Consider the following 24,544-nt stretch of genomic DNA (forward strand, 5'->3'; position numbering starts at 1 on the left):
TCTTTTTTCAGCTGTTGACAGAAACAGAAAGTGAGGCTGAAAAAAGAGGAGGAGGCAGGGAGAGACTGGGAAGTCACGAAGCGGATGGAGGGGTGGAAGGAAGGATAAGGAGGAAATAGAGACAGAGATTGAGTTAGTGGGGTAAAGGTAACATTGGGAAGGAGAGAAAATGTTGGCAAAGGGTAGGAGACAAGTATAGAGGGGATAACGTGTTTATGGATGAGGTAGCATGAATTGACCTGCATCACCTCATTGCTCGAAAGAGAAAGCAAGAAAAAGTAGGAGAGAAAAGGGTGCATTTTCATCCGTAGTTCTTTATTTCATCTCTCATCATTCAACACTAAGTATTACTTACTGCAACCATGAATAACCTTCTGTTTTGTCCTTCCTTCATTTCTTACCTTGCTTCCATCCACTTATTTTATCTACTTCAGCAGTACTAACTCAACAAACCTCTTATCGCTAATATCCCACTCTCCCTCCATCTCCATCCACCCCCCCAGCCCCTCCCAGAGTTCAGGGTTCACTCTCATAGCTGAATACGCCCCTACTTCCCTTATCAGTAATATTACCCCCTCTCGTCTCCATCCTTCTCTCCCTCCACCTCTCCTCATCCCCTTCCTTCCTTGACACAAGTAGATGGACGTGAACTTTTCAAATTGGTGTCAGCACTCTTCTCTCTACATCTCTGTTTTTCTCTCACTCTTCTTCCTCTGACATTATTAACAATATTTTACATTTTTTCCTCTGTCTCCCTCGTTTTCTTTCTCTCACCATCTCTAATTTATTAACATTAGTCCACATTTCTCTCTTTCTCGGTGCCCTCTCTCCACAACTCTCCCTCCATCGCTGCCGTTATACAATCAGAAATTAAATTGCCTGGGTCTTGGTTAGATAAGTGTGGCTATGAAGCCAGCCGAGCGGTAATTAGATGGTAAATTGGGGACATTAACGTTGGGAAGGCAGCCTGCTGTTTCTCTCTGCATTATCACAGCCCAGGCACACCTTCAAACAACTACATTTACTATGACCTTTAGCCAAAGAACCTTATGCTGTGTGGTTACATGTGTGAATGCCCAAGTATGTTTCAGTGTCCTCAGACGTGTCTTTCTCCCAAATGTGTGCTGATGTGGCTTTCACACCTAACAAGTATCAAGTAGTATTTTTCCCAGATTAACTGTTTTTTAGAAGTATCTTTATCTTAAGCAACTAATAACTGACTAGCAACTAGTCTATGTATATTTCTGTTCTTTTATCAGTATTTTACAGCTTGACATAGACTCAATCTTGCAAAACCATTACATCACCAAATTGTTGCAGACATTTGGACTCCTAAGTCTATAAGCACGAGAAAAGTGGAATCATTAAGTGTGAACAACACCAAGGTGGTCGTTTTCACATGCTAAAAGTCTGTAATTGCATCTAACAGCCTGTTTTACTGAGCTGTTCTCTGGGGTGAATGAATGCATGAGAACAATATTTTAAATTGTCCTTTAGATGATACAGTAACTCATTAAGGTGTGTCATTTGGGAATAATTGGACCATCCTCTGGGGAAGAACTTTCCAGTGACTGAAACGTTCTAATGCTAAAATATAATCTTCTGACTTGTTTATCTTTTCTCTTTTAATATATATAATAAAGGTTCGCTAACCTTTCAGAATCATCCAAGATGAAGCTTTTGAGCTGTAAGTGTAGCTGACAGCAGTCAATTTGAGTGGAGCAGAGGTTAATCTATCGTAGTGACTGTCCATAGTGTGATAGTTTTTATATTATCTATTATAAAGATAATGCTGATGATGTATGACTAATGTAGTCAGGATTGTCTCATCTGTGTTTGTTATTTTAGAGGCGATCTGTTGTGCTGTGGGTTGTTCAATGTCTGGTGTTGTGCGCTGTGTCTATTGATGTATGGCTGGTCGTTTAAAGGTGCTCCAGTTTATCATGTCGCGCTGGCCTGGCCTGTCCTCTCATCTCTCAGCCTGTCACCTTCCTAATGGGAGGCCATCCATCACATCTACAAACACAAACACAGACACGTACACAGTCAGACACACACACACACACACACACACACACACACACACACACACACACACACACACACATTTAACAGGCTTTACATCGGGAACAGATCTAAATATAAAGTGCATCATTGATCTCTGGATTTATTTATCATGGTTTGAAAAAAAACAGCTACTACAGAGAGATGATCAGTGTCCACAACTCCATATTTCTACAAGCCAACTGGTCCTACAGACAGTGAGTGTTCTCAGAATGACTGATGGAGATGAACACTGCTCATTTAAAAGGAAACATCTTTTTTAATGCATTTAAATACTGTTAGATCTGTAGTTCAGTGGTTTGCTGATTGCTGCAACATAGTTATGGGCTCACGCAATAAGGAAACAAACAAAGAAGGAACTCATTCAAGGTAACATACATGGCTGAGTGTAAAGAGAATGGTTAAAGGGACAATTCACTCCAAATACTGCTGCTTTGTCACGCCCTTCGTGATGTGACATTGATGCCCCCCTAGCGTCTGTAGGGCTTCCAACTAACTTCAGCATAAAGCCTTTTGCATCAATATTTGACAATGAGAGCAACTGACATACTATATATGTTTTGAGAGAGTGTTGAGAACTGGTCAGTGTTGTTTCACTGTAACATTACACAATTCAACTACTTTACTGTGCAATGACGTTACTCATGTTACATGACAAATGTGCTAAATTTAACCCAAAATATGATCTTTTTTTATAAGCCTGACCTGAGGTTGTTTTGTCGCTAAACCTACATGCAACCTTTTTACAACATTGACCATGTGTAATAACGTACAGCTGTGTGTTGGTATGAGACGCACAGAGAAAAGCATTTGACAACTTGGCAAAGGGAATGAGTTGGATTTCTTCAACACTCAACAACTCACATCAAAACAATATAGACTGATCAATAGAACTAAAGGTAAGAGGAAAAGTATGCATTTTTGATTTTGGGGTGAATTGACACTTTTTTGTAAAAATTCCAATGTTTAAGTAGGTTGGTTGCATGAAAATTTTTGGTGTATGACCCCCTGAAGCCTGGAATTACTGCTTGGTCCAATAAATAAGTTTCTGTAATGGTGTGGGGAATATCCTCTCAAACCACATTAAGATAAAATAAAACTCGAATTGATTTCTGTGAAAAAAAGTAGGTTACAGGGCTGCAGCAAAAGTTATCAGATACAATGAGGAAAAGACTATACATCTCAACACACATATAGAACATAAAGTAGGATATTGACTGGAGAAAGAAAAACATTTAAGCGGGACAAAGGAAATGTAAAAAGTTATGTGGACTTGGTGGCAATTTGTTATTCTTTTTTGCTGACCAGATGCAATTCTTGCAGAACATCTGACTTTTATCAAGTGAAGATGGCCTCCTGTTGATACACCATCGTTCTAAGATAGCTCGAAGGACATCACATAATCGAAAGTTCAGTCCTTCGTGTATGCTGCTGAAAAGTCTTAAGACAGGTTTCAATAAGTGGTCTGGTGCCTGCCAGACAAGCTATAAATCATAGTTAAAATGAAGACAGATTTTTAAATCAGTGGACAAGCTTTGTTACCTTCAGCATATTAACAACTGTCTGACTTCAGTTGGCTTTGTTCCAATGACAGCATGAATGCTTTCTTACACTCACAAGGTGTGTGTGTATATGTGTTGACACTGCAACCACACAGTAATTGGTTGCAAATCAAAGAACCTTAATCAGTAAGTGGACAGAATGCCATTACTGATATAGACATCCATCTCTCTGCCTCTCTCTTCTGCTCTCACAGCTTTTCTTCTAGTTTTTCACTGTGGATTCAGCCACATCACTCGTTTGTTTTCACTCATCTCCATTCGTTCCACTCCTCTCTCTCCCTACTTTCTCCCTCTTCAAATGTAATCTTCTCTTACCTTATCCTCTCCTTGACTCTCATCTCCCCTTTCCATGCCCTTCCCTTTCCTCCCTCACCTCCTCTCACTTCATCAGCTCTCATTGCGTCTCCTCAATTCCACTGGTACCAGACAGGAGTCGTTGTAGCAGAACTCCTACCTTAATGAAGATGAAACAGCCCAGTGTGTGCGCATGTGGCTCTGTGTGTGTATATGTGTGAACAGTGCAGTGAATTGCCTCTAAATTAAATACATTTCTCACCCTCGTCTTTCTACTTCTATCTCAATATGTGTTTTTCTCTTTCCTTTTCAGGTTGATTAAACACAGTAGGATTCTACCAACAGTCTTTCGTCTCATTATGGTAAGAGAACATCTTATTTAATCAATCAGTCAGTGACTCAGTTTAAGAGTCTTACAATCAGCTAATGAAACAATCTGTATTTATTTTAAGGTCTTTCTGTATCTTATTACAGCTCAGTCTTATCCTGCCCTCTTCTTTGTCTTTCCTCTCTTACTCGCTCCGTCTTACCCTTTTAAGTAAGTAGCTATGTAAATTAGTCTGAGCTGTGCTGACCTATTAGAGAGCTGGTGTAATTGACTGGCAGGTTAGCCATAGAGAGGAGGAGGGGTTAATAGAGTGAGAATATGGACTCCACTATTAAGATCCCACACAGATGCATACACACAAACACACAGCACTTGTCTGTTATCAGCGAAGCATAACAACGTTCCCAGTAAACAATTTATTTCACCTGACCCTTTTTGCATACACACAATCTAATGAACACACAAACAGTACAATCTGTTTTCAGCAAGCTAAAACACTTGTGCTGCAGCAAACAATTTATGGTTCATGCACACGCATACACACACTCACTCACTCACACACACACACACACACACACACACGCACACAGACTCACTAAATAATCAGTGTTCTGCATGGGTGCTTGTCCAGCTCCGACTAGCCGATGCAGAATGTTAAACACTGTTATCCAACAGCCTGATTAACTCTTCTCCTGATTGTTTACTCCTGTCTGAACCAGTCATGTCGGGATCCATTAGTGCCGTCTGTATTGCTCACGTTTGGATTGATTTATGCTGCCTGAAACACTGTGATCTGGATTGATTACACCTGCCACCGGTGATCACACTTGTCATGGAGAAACACACCTAATTGTATTTGTCTACATGATGAAGTAGTTCTGCTTCAGACCTGAAAGGATGTCAGGAAACCGACTGACCATGTTTCTTTAACTGGTCGGTTGTTGTGCCTGAGGAGGCAGGGGACTGATCAGATGGAGTTGCAGTCAAATACTTTTATAAACCCTGCCCCAGTTATACAGTACATTCTGTAAATACACCACTAATACATGTTGAATGAGTTAAGGTACAGGACAGTGAGTCACTGAGTTAAAATACACTTTGGTTTCCTATTCTTCGTTGCTCTTTGTCAGGTTTTTGCTGCTTTAGTGATGCACATGATAATCATTTCATGGCTCATTAGTCCATAAAGATCAAAATAAATTAGCTTTGTCATTTACTATTTTTTTTTGTTACTGACAGGCAGGTTGTCCTAGGTGTGAATTGATGTCATTGTCTTCAGCCTCAGGCTACTGCACATGATGAGTACCAGCCAGGCTTATCGGCCTGTACACAGATCACACTGATGCGCATAGACCCTGCAGGCAGAGCTGGTGTATCTCAGAGAGGATCAAATAGTGAAATGAGGGCAGGAGAGAGAAGGAGAAGTGAATTACTGCAGAGGAAGCAGACAATATTTTATATGGAGGAGATAGAGAAGAGGAAGACTGTAAGGAGAGAAAAAGCAGAGGAGGAGAAGGGAGTGGTTCAGGAGATAGGAGTAAGAGGAAAGTGGAGACTACAGTCTTGCTCTCTGTTCTCTTCAAAAATCAGTTCATTATCAAAGGTCACAACTACACCATCCTCTGATAGACTCAATTAATTTTATCCTTTGCTTAACACTGTGCCCCAGTAACAATTTTCACATTAGGCAGAATGTATGATTCTTCTCCGATAACATATCCTATTCTCATCTGTGCCTCCCATGTGATGTATAGGATATATATAATATAGGACATAAAGTATTTAGGCAACTTACTCTGTATAAGTCAAGGCTACATAAACAAATAAACATGAGTAGTGTGGAGCTAATCTTCAAATTTTGGGTCTTGGTTCAAGTGCAACAAGTTTTTAGGGTATATTCAATGTGCTAAAAGATTTATGTTCTCAGAACAGATTCAAAGTCAATAATGGTGTGTTTGAGTTTGTATAACTGTAACCCTTTTCCCTCAAGGAAACACACACACAAACACACACACACACACACACACACACACACACACACACACACATTGTTATTTCTATACTTAAGTTGCTGAGTTATAATTTTAAAGGTGATTGGAGAGATGAACAGTGTTCCCTCTCGCTCTTATCCTCTTTGAATAGTGGTTGCAGCCATGGTTATTTGTACAAAAGCTGTATCTATTGCGTTTTAAGTTTAAGGCATGATAAAAGTCTGTAGCCAAAAAGTTGCTTCAGTGCTTAACAGTGTTCACCATGTGTTCACCAAGTTCACTACCTTACTTCTATTTCCATCATCTATCTTAAAGTTCCAGTGTCGGATTTAGGAGGATATTTTCGTGGAAATGGTGAACAATATTCCTAACTATGTTTCCATTAGTTTATAATCCAGAAACTAAGAATCATAGTGTTTTGTTTACCTTAGAATGAGCTTTTTATATCTACATATGGAGCTGGTTCTCTTCCACAGAATATACTATGTTGTGTCATCAGTTGCCTGGAACAAACAAACCAAACAGGGGCTTTAGATAGGGCCATTTGCATTTTCACAACAAACTAAATGGTTAATAGATAGTTGATGTAATAGAATCTACATAGAAAGCTTTGAGAGTGGAGTAATTATGGAATCTGATTTTTTTTAGCTGACCTGTAATCTAGCTATCCCTCTTAATTTCTGTAGGCAAACAGTAGTGATGTTACCAGTGGGCTGGTCCAGAATGCAGTCGCTTTGCTGTGTAATCTCAGTGGAGACACAGTCTTGGACCTGGAGCCACAATACCAACAAGGTATAGTATGTCTACATACATTATGCTTGAAGAGAATGAAGATTTAACTTTTCTCAGCATTGTAAAAAACAACAACCTTGTTTTGTACTGCCTCTTACACCAGTACAGTACTACTATTAGTGAGTGAGTTAAGTGAGTCCCAGAGGCCTGTCTGTCATTGACCCTGCTGCACCTACTGAGTGTCGATATCATGTATCTCTGCTGGCAGTAGTTATTGTCATTTTACTTGTTGACATCTTGTTTTCCCCAGCCTGCTGTTCTGCTGCAGCAAAATGCTTTTTTGGTCAACAACCTTGGCTGTGTGTGTGGGTATGTGTCTGTGTGTGTGTGCGTGTGTGTGTCTGCATGCACTTGCATGAGGCAAAGGCAATGCTTTTTGTCCTTCAGCTATGGTGAAACTCAATAATATAATAATATTAGAGTTTCCTGTTGATTGCAAGTGATTCCAGAGGGGGGAGTCAAATTTATGGTGTGTTTTCTCTTGGAACGAGGACATTTTCTAGAAGTTAGGTTGTTTTAGGACTATTTTATTTCCCATGAGCTAGTTTGGAATTAGGACTTAAACGAGATGGAAGAAATAGCAATGCAGTAAATTAAATACAGTAAATTAAAGATGCTTACAAGGAAACATTTATAAATACTGCTGCCTCTATATTTATCTGTGTGTGTGTGTCTGTCTGTCTGTCTGTCTGTCTGTCTGTGTGTGTGTGCATGCGCACGCCCGTATGCGTGTGTATGTGTGCATATGTAAATCTTTCAGGACCCACAGTTCAGTGCTGTAATTGCAACTCTCAGTGGCAATGAAAATGCACACAATAATACTTGCCTCCTCGAATTTCTATTTAGGACTATGGCTATTTCTCTCTCTTTCTGTCTTTCACTCATCATTTTGTGTCTCATTGTGTCTATCCATCTTTTGCTCTGCACCCACTGCCTCCCCAAAAACACCACCACCCCTATCAACCCTTCCTCTCCTTCTATTTCCATTGGGTCAGCAGTGCGGCAGTTCAGTAGTCAGCATCATTATCGTCCAATCAGCTCCCCTCTCAACAAGAAACTGTCAACCCAGCACTAATACTGGCCGGGCAATTAACGCTATCTTCCTCTCCTCTCCTCTCCTCTCCTCTCCTCTCCTCTCCTCTTCTCTCCTCACTGTATGAACTTCTTCCTCTCCTCTTGTCCCTCCTTCTCCTCTCCTCCTACCATCCACTATTCCAATCTCACATATTGCCCCATCATCTCCTCTTTTTCCTTCCCCCTGCTCCCATTTTCCCCTTCTCCCCTATCCTCTATTTTGGGCTCCCTTTTTATCTACTCCTCTCCTCTTTCTCCCCTTGCTTAGTTGTGGTTCACTCCAGATCAGTGTGGCGATGGCAAGAAAGAAGGGAGAGGGAGAGGAGGAAAGAAGAGGAGAAGGGAGAAAGCGTGTATAATTGGCTTTTTAAGGTGTGACAGAGAGAGGAGGGGAAGGGTGGTGTGTGAGCATGTATGTGTGAGTCTGTGTGTTTGTGCTTGTGTGTGTTAGGAGGAAATGAAATAGACAGTGAAGAAGAGCAAAATAGGGAGATAGTTTTTTTGTGCTTGTGTGAATGTATTTGTGCTTATGCTTCTGTGTATATGCGAGACAGAGAGGAGATGTGTGTGCGAATGTGGGGGGCGGTGGATGCAGGAGCGCCCAGTACGTGTGTGAGTGTGTGTAAGAGAGAGAGAGAGAGAGAGAGGAGATGAGGTTTATAATTGGGCAGATTTGCCTCCGACTGAGATAATACCCCCTGGGGAATGAAGACAGAGGGAGCAAAGAGAGAGAAAGGCAGAGATAGGGAGGGAGAATGGAACAAACAGAAAGAGAAAGAAGATGGCAAAAAAAGCATGAGAGAGAAGAGAGGGAAAAGATGACAGAGCCAGGAAAGCAAAATGGGAGGTAAAAAGGGTAGCAGAGAGGTGACAGAGAGGAAGAATGGGATACACAGGAAGAGAATGTGGTGCATTTGGGTGAGGAGATAGGGAGGAGGGATGGGATGATAGAGGAGAACATTTTAGGTTGAAGTTAGTGACAATTGGTGACAATTCTTAGTGACAAGAGATGGTTCCTAAACAAAGTTCTTTTTATTATTTTATATGATTGTGAATGTCTCAGTTTTAATTTGTGAACATGCAGCAGGCTAATTTAGAAACTCTAGCTTGTAATCTGATTGTTACATAAGGATTTGAAGCCTAAAGGTTCTCTGCTTAGAGTGAATTTGAGTCTCATTTTGCAGACACATCGACAAGCAGAGTGTGGGATTTGATTAGGAAATGGACACATCTAGAGCACACAATGCCCAAAAGTTCAGGAGTGTTTGTATCCGGATCAACCCCTGAGTCACAAGCCAATGCAAGCTTGTCTGGAAAGACAAACAGTATCAAACAGTATTCAGAACAGTATGAAGCCTCAGATTTTTGCAGACAGGGACTTCTTTTAAATACTAAGGGCATGTATAATGTGAGTATTTGACATTGTAACATTATATATAAAAAAAAACAAACAAACAAACAAGAAAATGCACATTACGTCCTCTTCAGTTAATTAAAGACGTCTTCAGGGACTTCAAGTGACTTCAGAATCCTTCAGGGTCTCTGAGGTTCCTCTCTGAGTCTGATCTGCCACCAATCCTTATTATTTCTCTTGGCCTTCTGTAAGAAGCTCAGAGGAATGTTTTAGGTAATTGCCTCTGTGCCGGTGTTATCTAACGTGGAACACGCATCAATAAATTGCCATTTGAAATTGGGTTCAGGTTATTTCCCCAAACAGTGTATAAAAAATTCTATAATGGTTCTTCCACATCATGTCCATATGTGTCCAATCAATTACACCTCTGGGCATAATTTATACCACAAAGATCTGTCTTCCATATTAATGTTTTCATATTAGCACCCAAGAGGTCATTGGATTGACAACTTTACATAACAGCAATCAATAAGACCTGTTTGACAGTAAATGTAAGATGTTTTGCTGTGTGTTGAGTTTATGTTGTGCAAAGATTGTACGATACTAATGCAGTTTGCATTGCAGTGAAAAGTTATTGATTTATAGAGATTTGGGGTATTTTGTACAACAATGAACAGCATCCCAGTGTGAATAAACCAACATGTCTTTTATTGTATAATATAATACTGTATATACATATGTGGCAATGTGGTAATATTTCCTTAACCTTAAATCTGACCACGACTTTGGTTGACTAAACTTAACTAGACCTTAACTCATCAGAAAAGGCTTGTAATAATCTTTTGAACAGTCACAGGATATTTTAGAAGGCATTCACAAGAAACCTGTTTTGTCATGTGGGTTTGAGGTCGGTTTTTAGTTTATTTTTAGAGTGCAAAATTGTGATGACAGTTTTACTCCTGTTGTCAGGTTATTGTCTTGTCCAGTGCATGAGTATTTCTACTTCTGTTAGTTATCAGACATGACCAAAAAAATGGGTGCAATCACTCTAGACACAATAATGAATAAAATATGTTTTTCATTAATTTGATGATGGGAATCAATAAAAGGACTTTCAAAAATCAGTCACAGGCTGTATCTAGCCCAGGACCTACCAGTTAAATGCCTGAAGGGTAAAGCCATTTGCATTTAGTTGTTCAATAAACATATTAAGCACACATATGATTAGACTCCATCCTTGAGGAAGACTAACAGAGATGCTGCAAACATTAAGGGAAAGTCATATTACACACTCAATGTATACACTCAAATTTAGATTTAATTTAAATTAGCTGAAACATTATCCATTAATTATATGTAATTAGTTTAGTAGGTTTTTCTGTTCCCACAAAACTTTCCCACTTTGCTCAGACAGTGATGCTCTGAAGCAATCCATCCTGTTGATTCCCAACAGAACTCATTTTACGGTGGCTTATAAATAAATAATACAGCAAAGCATTGTAGAATATCTATTTTTAGCCTAGTTAAAGTCCAAACTCTAAAATAGGACAGAGCACAATGGCTTCCACTCATAAATTATTCCTCTAGTCTAGTAACAAGTCAAGTAACATTTGTACCTATGTGACATTTTAAAATATGACTTGAGAATTGACTCAGTGAGGTTGCTTTCCCTCTGATTAGCCTTAGCTATCCTAACCTGTACACACAAACACACGCACGCACACACAATTTAAAGAGGCATACACATCCATACCTGTAAGTCACAGCAATACTCATTATTACATTATGCACAAACACACATGCACAGAGCTCATACTGACCATAGCAAGCCATATGCATTTTATATTCACCTGCAAAAGATACCCACAGTAAAAGCCTGTGTGTGTGCACGTGTGTGCGTGTGTGTTGCATGCGTGCATATGCATGTTTACCTTTCAGTTAGCGATTCCTAATGTATACCTGACTTAAAATCTAAAAGGAGTCAAACCAAGATAAGACTGGATCACTTTGCACAATAAGATGATATTTACCGATGGCAGTAACTGTTGATTATCTGTTTTGTCAAGTCAATTTTGCACTGGCTAAATGTTTTGTCCTTTATTTACGGTCAGACTTGGAAAGAATTAGGTGCAATACCAAGCTTCTGATTCTGAGAAGCCACTGGTTCAACCCGACACTGGCGTGATGTAGGAGTGCAACATGTGCTGTGCACATGTGGGGTTTTGTTGTCAAGTTCACTTTCAGTAAGCACCTTGCTTCTCTTCATCTCACCTCTTAGATGAGAAGAAAAATAGACTGAGCTGCAGATGTGCTTATCAACATAAAGAAAACATGCATAGGCTATCAGCCAAGTTGTTATTTTAAACATCAATATTGGCCTAGAATTTGGTGCATCCTTATCACATATCCATCCACGCTGTCTAGTTTTCTTTCCGTTCTATGGATAAAAGGGCATTTCATTAGCTGATCACATTATTCTTTTAATTATTTTTTATGGAACTTTGTTAGCTGTTTGTGTTCAGTGCACTCCCAGGATGTCTCTCTCTCCCGCACTCCTGGTGATTTGTGCAGCATCATTTGAAAAGCATTAGAGGCAATCAGTTAAACCTTGTCTTTAAGGTTTGTGTGACTATTTTGCAGCAGCTTGGTGCTTGTTGTGCATAATTTAATCAAGAGTACCCACAGAGGGTCAAGCAATGCAACTGAAATGCAATATTTTAAACTGGAGACTGCAGTGGGAAAATGTTTATGTGTCTTTCAGATTACTAGAGATTCAGTCAGCTGAGAAACAGTTGAGAAGAATAGATGGCATCATCTAACTATCTATCAACCTACAATGCAGTACACACTCTGCTTTGCAAGCTTTGTTGCCATAGTCACATTCCTTTAGTGGTATTGATGTGGATATAAATGCCTCTTCTGGTTCAGCTAATTTGTTTATTCATATCATTGAGCTTTATTCTTTAACCACATTTTGTTCATCATTGCTACAGAAATTCAGTCAAATAAGTGTCATTGTATTGTAAACAAGCATCTGTGCGCAATGTCAGTGAAATACAGTATACATGTACATGCTCAGTGATTTGTGTCTTTGGTCTGTGCTCAGGCGAGTTTTGTTTGGATGGGACCAAATCAAAAGAACTGACAAGTCACATAGTACTGCCAATGTGTCACAAGCAATTGAAAACTCTGGAGGCATATAATGTTGGATATGCTCTTCACTACTTCCTTAGTACTATTGTAACCCTCCCCTTGCGTTGTAGCCCATTTCAAATCAATGCATAGCTATAGCTTTTTAAAATGTGTGTCAATATAGTCATGGTAGAGTATGGAATCACAAATACCTACATTTTGGCGTGTTTAGTGCCGTTTTGTCTGAATGTGACCTTGGCAGATTTTTACAGCATTGATTCAGCCAGTTAGGAAATTATGATTCCTAAGAAGGGACGTTTATATCACAATAGTCCACATGATCACCAGTTACAAGCACATTCTTTGCTATCTATGTATTTTGCCAAAATGAAAATATGCCTCAAGTGTTCAGGTAAACAATCAAAGAATAAAGTTTGTTTTGATTAATTCTGCATCTATAATGCCTGGTTAATAGGTGACCAAAATATCAGGGATGTTTATTCATTTTCTAGAATAAACGGTTTTGTTTTTGTTTGTCTTTTAATTCGATGCAGGTGGCTATGCTACTTTATATTCTCAAAAGAGAATAACAGAATAGGGGTATTAACATATACATGAGCAACTATCTAGAACAGAGTTTTTGTCTGAACAGGAATGAATTGTCAGAGCACATTAACAGCAGAGGAGGTCTTTGTTTGACTGAACAGTCCAAAGTAGAGCAGCTCTGTTTATTTAATTATGAGGCAGCTTGACAAAGTAACAGTACATCTCACTGACAGCAGGCTAGCTTGATAGCTTTCTAGTGTCTGCAGAGTTGCACTTTCACTCACAAAAATAAACACACACACAAACACACTTCTACATTCTAAATAAAGATCTATTGGGATAGAAAATAACACTGGGTGTGTTTTCCCCAGTGAAGACAGTTATCTAACTGTTACCTTCTTGTGCACAAAAATGAAAATGAAGTATAACTTTGGAGTTATTGATAGCCAACGTATTGGCTGTGCATTCATTGGAAGGCATGTGTCATGACAACTTAGTGAGAGCGGAGTCTATCCAGTTTTCACATACAGAGATGTGCAGAGAGCGCACCTCAGGGACAGAGGTGTACAATAACTACATAGATCAAGCTGCAAAATGCAGAGTATCTTCTATGTCATGTTAAATTTAATGAGCAAAGAACATGGTTTTGCACTTTAGCAATAGCTACTTATTCATGGCTTTGCAAGGGTTAGCAGCTTTACAACCTGTTCTACATTGGACAGTTTTCGAGGGACGGATAGAGTGAGGTGAGAGGGAAGACAGATACGAAGAGAACAGAATGTATTTTTAGAAGAGCATCTAATTTGAGTTATCTTTTGTTGTTGCTGTTTTTGTTACCATTCTGCAGACTTGGCTGTGTTAATACTACCATATTTCCACATAGGAATTCAACCAGCACAGCTTCAAGTTCTGTTTAAATAGCTGAAAGTGAAATTCAGCTATTTTTCCCTGCCATGCAAATTAGTGACAGTAAAATGCTGATCAACTTTAGAGGAAGAGTGTCACCCTGTACAGGAGCTATCGATCCTCTGTGGAGTCAAACCAGAGCCTACAGTTAGACATTTACTCAGGTCAGCCTCAAGTATAATATTATTCTTTATACTTCAGATATACATGTGGAGGGGCAGGTGTGTTGGTTGTTTGGAATATAAAAGTAGGGTTGTTTGATTAGTTAAAATCTATGATTTCAGCTTACATCAATGGATTAATAAGCTTGTAAGCAAAGAAGCATTTTTGTAAATTTTACATTTTTCTAACTACTTTTCTACATTTATTTGAATGCATATTTTATTAATATGACCATGTGCTTAGAGTCTGTTATGATGTTAACTGTGCAATGTTTAATGTACTTGATGGTACCAAAATAGTAGACTCTAGTGACAAACAAACCCCTGTATCCAAAAATCCAGTAACTTTATTCAAATACTTCTCTTCCACTGCACAGGTCTAATAGAGGTGGTGGTGAGCACCCTCTCAGAAGCTGCACTAGTCCACCTGGATGAGAGAGAGGGGCATGCTGGGAGAAAAGTCAGCCATCTCGTGTTACAAGCCCTTCTGGAGCTGCTTCACAACATCTTAAAACAAACATCTGTTGTCGTCCGCTCTGCACTGCAGGTATGATCACTCAAGCACAACTAATGAGAACAAGACACTCTCTGCCCTGTCTTGATTACCAAGCTGCCCTTGAGCAAGGCATAGAACAGATAAGAAAGTATACTAAAAAAACCTTTGAACTTCCAGCACCATCTTTCAGTTCATAAATGTTTTAGCACTGTACTTTAAAAATGCCCTTCCCCAACAACAGATTATGTTAATAAGCTGTACAGTGCAGTGCTGGATGAAATAAAAAATCTCAAAATTAAACAAATCAAGGTCCTTTGAGTAACTCAACAAAAAGAAATGGAACTTTCTTCGCCGTTTTTCTGTATTTTAACATTTTAGGAATGACATCCCACTGATAATCACATAAATGGACCTTAAAACCATGGTAAGCAGAAATTGCAAAAACACAGACATAACAACATCAACATACTGCAGAATTTGAAAATACACCCTTCTCCTGCAGCTCTCTCCTTTTGGTTCTAAGCTCCTCTCACCAGGCAACCTTAGGCATATGCATGCGATTCATACAGTAACCCAGTGTTTCACATACATTGATTTCTTTATCTTAATTCACTGTAGAGTTCACTCTGTTTATCAGACCACAAATGAGACAAGCTATGCCTTACTCTCCGCCACTGTGGACTGCTTGGCCAAGGGAAGGACGGGCAGCTGCTCTGGGGATCAACTTTGGTTGGCGGCTATAGCAACTTGAATTTGGTAGTCTCAGCGGACTGGTGGTGGCAGCATTGGGTCAGAAGGGTACTGTTCTCTGGTGCTGGCTGGATTTATGTTGTTACCGCCACTGACTGGGGTTTATCAGGAGCTGCTGCCTATTCTTTTCGCATTGAGGTTGTCTAGTGGAGGGAGTGAGGTAGAGCATACACTCTGGTTTAAGGCTCTAGCTAATGTTAGCTACAAATATATGAATGTGAAGCTGCAGCTCTGAGCCTTTAGCTCTGGTTAACAGAAGGCTAAACTATTAGCAACATTTTCTCTCTATTTCTGAAACACTTTGCCGATATAAACATGTGTTTTATTGTGTTTATCGCAAGACTCTAAGCTGCGTTTCCGCCATAGGCTTTCAGTATAGTACCTTTGGAGCCAAAAGTACCCCCCCCAAAGAGGAACCTAGACCCTAGATCTGTGCAGCGTTTCCACCGCACAAAGTACTCTTACATGTGGACGGGATTGTTGTCACTTGCTGCTCCATCCAGTGGCACTCGCTGTATTTCCTTGTTTCCCGGTGATTCAGGGAAGAAGAAGAACTCTGCACTCTGTTTATTGTCCACAGAATGGAGCTGTGCAAAAAAGAGCAGGCTGCAGTGACAGTCTCTCTATGGGATATTTATAGCAGGTTTGTGCATCGACTCTGCCCGTTTATTCTGCCCGAGCACACCGAACGAAGCTCCGACAATCCCTAAATGTTTTTTTCTCCAAGTGAGGATTAGATTTAACCTTAAAAGTTGTCGGCAGCTAGCCCAGTCAATGAATTATTTTTTTCTCAGTCTACAGCTGCCGCTAGAGGCTGCGAACATCCTTTTATTTTATAGTTTAGTTAGTTTAGAGTTTACTAATGTTTAAAAAATGTATGAACAGTGGTTAAACCAGCTCAGCCCTGAGCACAGTATGTTGATTCTCCACTGACCAATGAACGGACTGCAGTGTTTCCAGCTCCACCTCTTGGTTCCAGATCTGTGTGCTAGGTACCCAAAGCAGAGGGGTGACCAAAAATGGAAACAGTTCTAAAGGTACGAAAGGTACCATCCATAACTTCAGACAATGGAAAAAAAATGTGTTCCGAAATGAACTGAATTGCACAGACCTGTTGGTTGAAACGCATTGACACATCAGACTCTTTATGATAAGTCTGTCTTCCTTTTTTTGGGGCTGCTCTGTAGTGTAGGCACCAGTTGTTGCCAACGTTCAAATAGCAACATTTATCTGTGGGATTCTCCGTCATTAATTCAGTCTTTTACCACCGGAAGGAATGTGAACAGTGAAAAATTTCCAAGAGAAAATGCAGAACTCTAGTTTTCTCTTCTATTCTCTACTATGAGATTTTTGCCCAATCACGCCAACATAATAGTCTAGCCCTGGCTAGTATTCTTGCAAGTTACAAACCCATCTCCTCACAAACATACAGCCTATTTTTATAATAAATACTTATAAAAAACACTTTGCAAAGAAATTATTTAAAAATCACAATGGTTTATTCTTTTTTTCATGTATTTGTTTTAAATTCAGCTGTTTTGCTCTATCATGGTACATGGGTCCTTATAGGCTGATGTATTTCCCACATTGATTCGCCACTATTCACCAATTTTATCTCTGTCGAGCACAGAATCACCAACTGAATCACAAAGTCAATTCCCTCAAAATGTTGCCCTTGTATCGTGTCCCTAAAGGCGTGTGTGTGTGTGTGTGTGTGTGTATGTGTGTGTGTGTTTTTGATGTGTGCAGTGGAAGCTAGCAGGTTTAAGCAACTGCAATATTGAAGTTGTGGACTCAGGAGAAAGCGGATGAGGTCCCGAGTCCCTGGGACTCACACACACACACACACACACACACACACACACATACACACACACACACACACACTTACACACACACACACACACACAGGCATACACAGAGGGGCCTGTCTGGCTATGTCCCTGCGGCCTCATTATCACCACTGGCTTTGTCCTCAGCTTGCCTCCCTACACACAGACGCGCACACACTCACATACGCTCACATACACTCACACCAGCCCCCGTCCCCCTATAGTGTGCACCCCAGCCCAACGCATACATATTAATGCTTGGACAGGGGGGTGGTGGGACTAAAGGGGAGGCAGGGTAAAATACTGGGTGGAAGAGGAAGGACAGAAGAGGGAGAGGAAAGGATGGATGATAGAAGGGAAGAGACAGGGATGGAAAAGGGAGCAAGCAGAATGTGCAGCGGAAATCAATTTTGCGAGAAATGCAAAGCTCATTAAAAAGAAAACTTAGGCCCAAACCAAATTCATTTGGGTAATAAGGTCTGATAAGGAGAGAGGACGTGACTAGACCGCTCTCCCCAAACTATTACTCCGTTGGTCAAGAGAGAGAGAGAGAGAGAGTCAGAGATTATATATACCACAGGAGAAAAAAGGGAAGGAGAGAGCGAGCATAACGGAGAGGAAGTGACTTTGGGGAAGACAGAGAGAAAATATGTGCCAGTATTAATCACATTATTCCACGGCTAATTGGCCTGAAGTTCCACTGTAGGCATGAACTGAACTAAAATAAGCCAAAGTGAGGGACAGAGGTGCTAATGAGGGGGGGCAGAAAAAAATAGAGAAGGTGAGAAGACTGAAGTCATAATGAGATTCAAGAAAAACTTGATGTGACAAATAAAGACAAGTGTTCAACGTGTGCTGTCCTGAACACATCTTAAAGTGTTAAAAAAGGGTTAAAATAACACAACGTATGCAGAAAAAACTATTTCCTCTCTTAGTCTATCAGTGTGTCTTTCTCCGTCTGTCTCAGTCTGTCAGAATCTGTCTTGGCAGGTCTCTGGATCCATCATTATTGACTGTCAAATCTCTATAAATGATTTAACATGAGTGTGTGTGTGTGTGTGTGTGTGTGTGTGCGCGTGTGTGTATAGAGCCAGAGGCTATCTTGTCCAGCAGTAGAAATGGAGGCAGCAGAGAAGCTGCTCCTGGAAAACAGACCCCTGAGCCAACTCAGCACACACCTCATTCACATGGTGAGACCAACACTCACAGGGCTGTGTGTGTGTGTGTGTGTGTGTGTGTGTGTGTGTGTGTGTGTGTGCCTGCGTGCCTGCGTGCGTGCGTGCATGTGTGTGCAATACCTTGCATGCATACATAAATATTTTCTGGGTTTGCCTCTGCATGCATGTTTGTGCACTGTATTTTTAAGTGTATGCCTGATTCAGTGAGACAAACTGTGCATGTATTCTTATTTATGCGAGGAAGTGTGTGTGTGCGTCTGCATGTGTGTGCATGTGCTTGTGTTTGTGTATGTGTGTGTGTGTGTGACAAAGAGAGAAATTCAGAAAGAGAGAACATACATACTGTATTTCTTTGGGTGTTTCGTTATGTTGTGTGAGAATAAGTCTCTGGGTATGACTCCTACACATGAGTAATGCTTGTATTAGTTATCAGACTGAGTAATACAAGTAAAAAATGCAATAACTGATAAGAGATAAAAATCTCTAGTTGAAATCAACTGCTTAGATTGAAACTGACGAAAGGGGTCTAGCTGCAGAGCTCTAGGGTTGGTTCCACCTCCTTCGTTGGACCTTTTTCAATCCTGAGCTTGGAGAAGGAAGTCTGAAATTGTGTAAGCCTGCCAAGAATGATCTTCAGGATATTATAGCATAGGTTTATTAGTTTGAATAAGCCACACACCCTCCACCTATAACACCAAAGTAAACGATACAACCTGATATCTCAGTTTAACTGTTACTTTTAATGTAACTTTAAGCAGCAAATGACTTGAAGTAGGAGTTGGTTAATTTTAGCAAGCTATGTCTATGTCACTAGCAAAGTTAAACATTAGCTGAAATTACCTTAGTCATTATATGGCACATATTGGGTTGTATTGTTTATCTTGGTGTCATTGCTGGAGGGCCTGTGGCTTATTCAAACCAATGAATTCATGCTATGGTACCTGATGATTTTCTTCTAAGCATTTAATACACTTATTTAATAACTATAAGCATGACAAACACAACATATGTAACCTAAACATGAAGCTAAATTTGTAGGCTTATAATAGACATACTTATATACAGAGACATTGATGTGATACAATGTACACTCAGTAGGCTGCTTTATGTATTAACTTTAAACACTGTAAAACAATACTCTGCCCAGTACAATACAGTGGCATATGAACATAAGGTATTATAAAGAGGGAGTCATAAACAAATATGATTTTTCAACTTTATTCATGTGCCATCATGTGTGATTTTCCACCATGGGTCCTAGCGATGGAGATGGGTCCCAGCACCAGAAGTGCCCAAGTCTGGGGCTCTGCAGCCAGTAGCTGATAACCAGTACAGTTATTTTTACAATTAATGTGTGTCATCTTAGAGATTTTTGTGTCATTTCACAGTTTTGACCGCTAAATTTGTTTGAACTGCCTTTAACAAGATAGTTTGGTAAATTTTAGGAGATCTAAAATAACTTTTCTTTTTGAAGGTAAACCAACCTTTTTGAAGGTAAACTAATCATCTCTCAGGGGATCGACACCAATGCTGTAAAATGAAACTAATCTTCTGTAAACCTAGATGAATCTAGTAAGACCAGTAAGACAGTCTGCCAGTGCTGGAGTATCTAAATCTACAGCTTCCTTCCAGACTACTCCTCAAACCTACTCCCACATCTGACTGCTTTGTAAACAGCAACACTTCTGATCAAGCTCATTTAAAAGTTCTTCCTTAATTAGCTGTCTTCCAAAGAAGTGCGTATATCTCTGTTATGGTAATGAAATTAGTTAAATAGTTGTACTGTAAACTAGTTTCAAAGCGACCCTTAAAGTGCTTGTAATGCACTTTCATAAACAGACTCAGTGTCCTCTGTCTAATACCTTCAACCGGTTCTGTTAAAGTGTCCAAGTTACAGGTTATGTAGCTTTCTGCAAATGTACTAATTATGCTACATATGAAATCAGTGTAGGAATGTTATATAACTTCAGTATGCTCCTTGCACGTTGCCTGTGTGCTCCATGCAGATGATTATTCTAGTTTACTGAAGTAATTATACAAGTTATTATAGATATTAATTCCCTGAAATCTGCAGAAAAGGCTCTTATATCTGCAAGTCCCAGCACAGAAAGTGCAGTCTGAAAAACAGGAAGATAAGACTGAATACAATCTCTTTGCTTACAGAAATGTTGAAATGTTATCACATTCATACATCCACACCTTCTGACACTATACACACTACTAAGGATTAAATAATCACGTAAAATCAGATATTAAAGAATAATGGATGCAAAATAACCTCCTCCTTTATCTGCACTCAAAATCACAGACTTATAATTGAAGTAATTAAATATTAGAGTTACAGTCAAATTTAATTGCTTGCCTTCTGCAATGTTCTATACACTGAAAAAGTTAAACGTGCAATTTCCGTGCATTTCAAATCAAAACAGTAACTTAGATGAATACCAGGAGCTCAGGAGTATGCCAAGAGAAGATGGAGGATTCTGTTAGTTCAAATAAATTGAATAAAGGTGAGAGGTTGAAGTCCGATTCACAGGCATAGGAAGAATCCAGGCAAAAGAGAGAGGGTGCTGTGAGGCATCCTGGGAAGTTGAGGATAGAAAGGAGGGTTTGTAGGAAAGTGGGAGGAGGAGAAGGGGAGGTCTCAAGGGACACAATAGAGGTTTTGCTTATACTTGACACATTGAGTGTTGGGTGGGCGTCTGTGTGTGTGGTTTTGTATGAGAGGGTTAAGGGGGCAGCTGACACACCCCCGGCCTCCTCACAGCCTCTTTGCCCCATGGGAGATTAGTGGGTTAGACAGAGCAGCAGTGTCAATATGATCCCTGAGTCTAATATCAATAAAAATGCAAACTTCCTTGTATTAAATGCACAATATGTATTTTCTGGTGGAAGGGGTCGGATAATCCAAACAATAACCCAAGACGGATTTCAATAATGTAGTGAAGTAGGTTGGGAACGCGGGAGCTGTTGTCTTTATTTTTAATTAACCACCACTGCTGATGAAAATTTATCTGACCTGACTCAGGCAGAAATCATGTTTGTTCATGCACAAGAAAAAATATTGAAGTTTTATTCATGTTACCTTATTCACGTTATGTCTTTTAATTCAAATAAAGCCTTTTGTTGATTTGCTACCTTACCATTAGTGTTAGATGAGTCCACTAACCACACAGCTAATGTAACTAATGTTATGTTAAGATTTCAATCATGGGGCAACCCAGCGCGGTTATCCTTTTATGAGTGAATCAATCTGTGGCGGTCAATGTTGGTATGTGGCAGGCTGCCACAAATTAATTGTTGTGTAGGAAACACTGTTGTTGTAACATTATAAAGTTGCCTCACAAATTGGTGGCTGGCATGAGCCACTTGACATAACAGCGTTGTAGTACTTGGGATCAGTGTTGGTGTCGAGGCCAGTCTCAAGACCCCTTTTTGAAGGGCTTGGCCATGTTAGTCTAAGTTTAGATGGTCTTGACCACAACACCATGTCATAGTAGCAAATGCCCTGGATTGATAGTACTGAAATATCATATTAATAAACGGGGTCTCCCCTGGATTACTGTGTTGCAAATTGGCATACAATTATTGAAAAATGTATGCTTTGCAGCAGAAAAAAAATCTTGTATCACTCTTACTGAGTAAAATTCTGTGACACTGTGTGATTTTCAATTGCGTATCATTAGGTGTTCGCCGTGTTTTCCCAGAATTTAAAGCAACTAGAGGGGTAAATGTGATATGACACCATTAACAAGCAACCAGATGAACCACGCCATTACCATGAATAAAATTATAGATTTCTCTGGGTTTGAACAATGTTGGAAACATTTAGCATAATGTGAGTAAACAACTCAACAAAATACATAATACAGAACTTGTCATTTATGTGGAGATGTTACATATTATATCTTGAAAGGAATACAGTTCTGAAGAGCAGTTGGTTTGCATGGCAATTGCTATGATTTATTCAGTGCATTGAGCTCTCAGATTTATCAAGGGTCAGTTACCAGAAGAAATCTTGTTAAGATGCACGCAGTTTTAAGTAAACATTGATCCTGAAACCTTCTGTGTAACATTTTTTTTATATTATATTTTTTATATTTGATATTTACCTGAGATGACCTCCAAATATATTGATATATCAAATATAGTAAATAACGCAGTGTGAGTGTAAAATTTTCTATGAATTATTATTATAAAAAGCTTCAAAACACTACTATAAGCCATGGTAAATTTTGTACATAGTGGCTTTAATTACACATTTTTATACAGTTATCACTTGAATGTGTGCTTCAGTATGCTAACCTGTGTGTAAAAATGTGACTTTATTGTTTGAATGAATCTCAGATTTCTAATTCAGGTTTTTGAATCATGATATGCACTAAAAGTACACCCAGAAGAAGGAGAGCCCATGGCCACACTAACAACAGTAACGTCAATTGAAAGATGGTGCATTAAGCTTTTTCATCTCTCTATTTATTCATGGTTTTTCTCTCCTTGTAGCTGTCCACTGATAACCAAGAGGTTTGGGAGGAGACTATTCAGTGTCTGTCCCTACTGGTCCAGCTGTATGGAGGAGAGAGTTATGACTGCCTGTCACCTTCCTGTTTGCAAAGCTTCTCACATGTTCTGCGCACACACATGCACACAGAGACTCCCCGAATCCAACGCACAACCTTCAGGATCATCAAACGACTGGTGAGTGCAGTGCACATTTAGGCATGCAGAGAGACACATGGACATAGACTGACTAACATCTGTACTGATTCACAAAAATGTTCACACACGTCAACATTGCTTGTATGACATTTTATTCTGTCCCATTATTGGTCATACCACACTAAAATATGTTTCTCTGTGCGATTTAACAGTCATGGCCCTGTATTTGTTTGTATTTAGGGGGTTGAAATATTAACTGCAGCCCCTGCAGAAGGAAAATATTGGAATAATGAAAACAGACTCGGTGCAGACACACACAGACAGCCCTGCTGTGCTGCTGTTCTGAAAATAGAGTGTAGTTTTTCCAGAACTAGACTGACAGAGAGAGCAAGACAGAGAGGGAGAAAAAATGTTGGTTTGTATCTGCCTGTCACTCTCTGTTCGAGGGTCTGTCCAATTTTGTCTGATAGTCAAAATGATTTGTAGTACAGGGCAAAGACGTCTCTCGTAACAGAGCACACTGCAGTAAAGCAAGTGGAGATTTAGTGAAGCTTTTATTCCCCAAATGTCCTAAATAGCATTAGCTCCATGTACTTACATGGAAAAAACTGAAGCAGCTGCAGCTGACATTCATTAGAAAGAGGCAGTTTTAACATTGTTGCAGCTTCTTGTCCAGACAGACTTACACAACAATAAAATGGTGCTGTAACAATTCACTAATTTAGCTAGAAATTAAATCAAGGTGTGCTGTTATTTGACCAATAACTCAGTCTCTTGGATCATGAAGCCAACAAGACAGTTAACTGAACTGTCAAAATAAGATACTGATCAAAGTATCATGTTACAGTAGGCACAGCCAGTTCTGAAGCAGTCAAACAACATTTTTGGTATACATCTGCAGCCTAGCTTTCCCAGGAAATAAATTCATGTTGGATGATTCTGCAGTGTAAGATTCACGCCCAGTGGCAATGCTCGGTGGCAATGCTGAAAGCAGTGTGCTGGTATGTTGCAAGGAGGGAAGTAAGGCTGTGGACCAGGGTTTGATGCAAGCCAAGATTTAATGCTCACCTTTTGACCAAAATTGGAGCATTTTTTTGCCTTAACGTAACCATACTTAAAATGTCATAGTACAGATACTTTAGGAATAAGTTATTTAAATAATGTTGGTGTCGAATGTTCAAAAAAATTTAGTCATTAATTATAATCTAGAGCCTTTCAGAATTACCAGTAGTAATTTGGACAGCAAGGTAAAAGAGAGCCTGTGCTAGTAAAGGCAGCTCAGTGAAAATTGATCTTAAAAAGTCGACATGACCAGTGTGAAAAATTGGCTGATTTTCTGTAGCCCCCTATGAATTATGTAAAAATGCATTCCTAATGTTTTGGCTAGGCCGTAGGGTCATGAAATAGTTTCTGCACGTGGGACAC

The 24,544-nt window shown here is 39.7% G+C and overlaps 1 protein-coding gene across 1 annotated transcript in view; it reads left to right on the forward strand.

The window, feature by feature from the left end:
- ulk4 (unc-51 like kinase 4) overlaps positions 1-24,544 on the forward strand; it is a 92,538-nt gene that overhangs the window by 54,543 nt on the left and 13,451 nt on the right. The window contains exons 31-35 of the mRNA XM_042489922.1: positions 4,234-4,282; positions 6,926-7,031; positions 14,582-14,751; positions 18,371-18,472; positions 22,964-23,158. Of these exons, the coding sequence (XP_042345856.1) occupies positions 4,234-4,282; positions 6,926-7,031; positions 14,582-14,751; positions 18,371-18,472; positions 22,964-23,158 (622 nt within the window). The remainder of the gene's footprint in view (positions 1-4,233; positions 4,283-6,925; positions 7,032-14,581; positions 14,752-18,370; positions 18,473-22,963; positions 23,159-24,544) is intronic.

This window comes from Plectropomus leopardus, chromosome 7 (genome assembly GCF_008729295.1).
Source record: "Plectropomus leopardus isolate mb chromosome 7, YSFRI_Pleo_2.0, whole genome shotgun sequence".
Classification (NCBI taxonomy): domain Eukaryota; kingdom Metazoa; phylum Chordata; class Actinopteri; order Perciformes; family Serranidae; genus Plectropomus; species Plectropomus leopardus.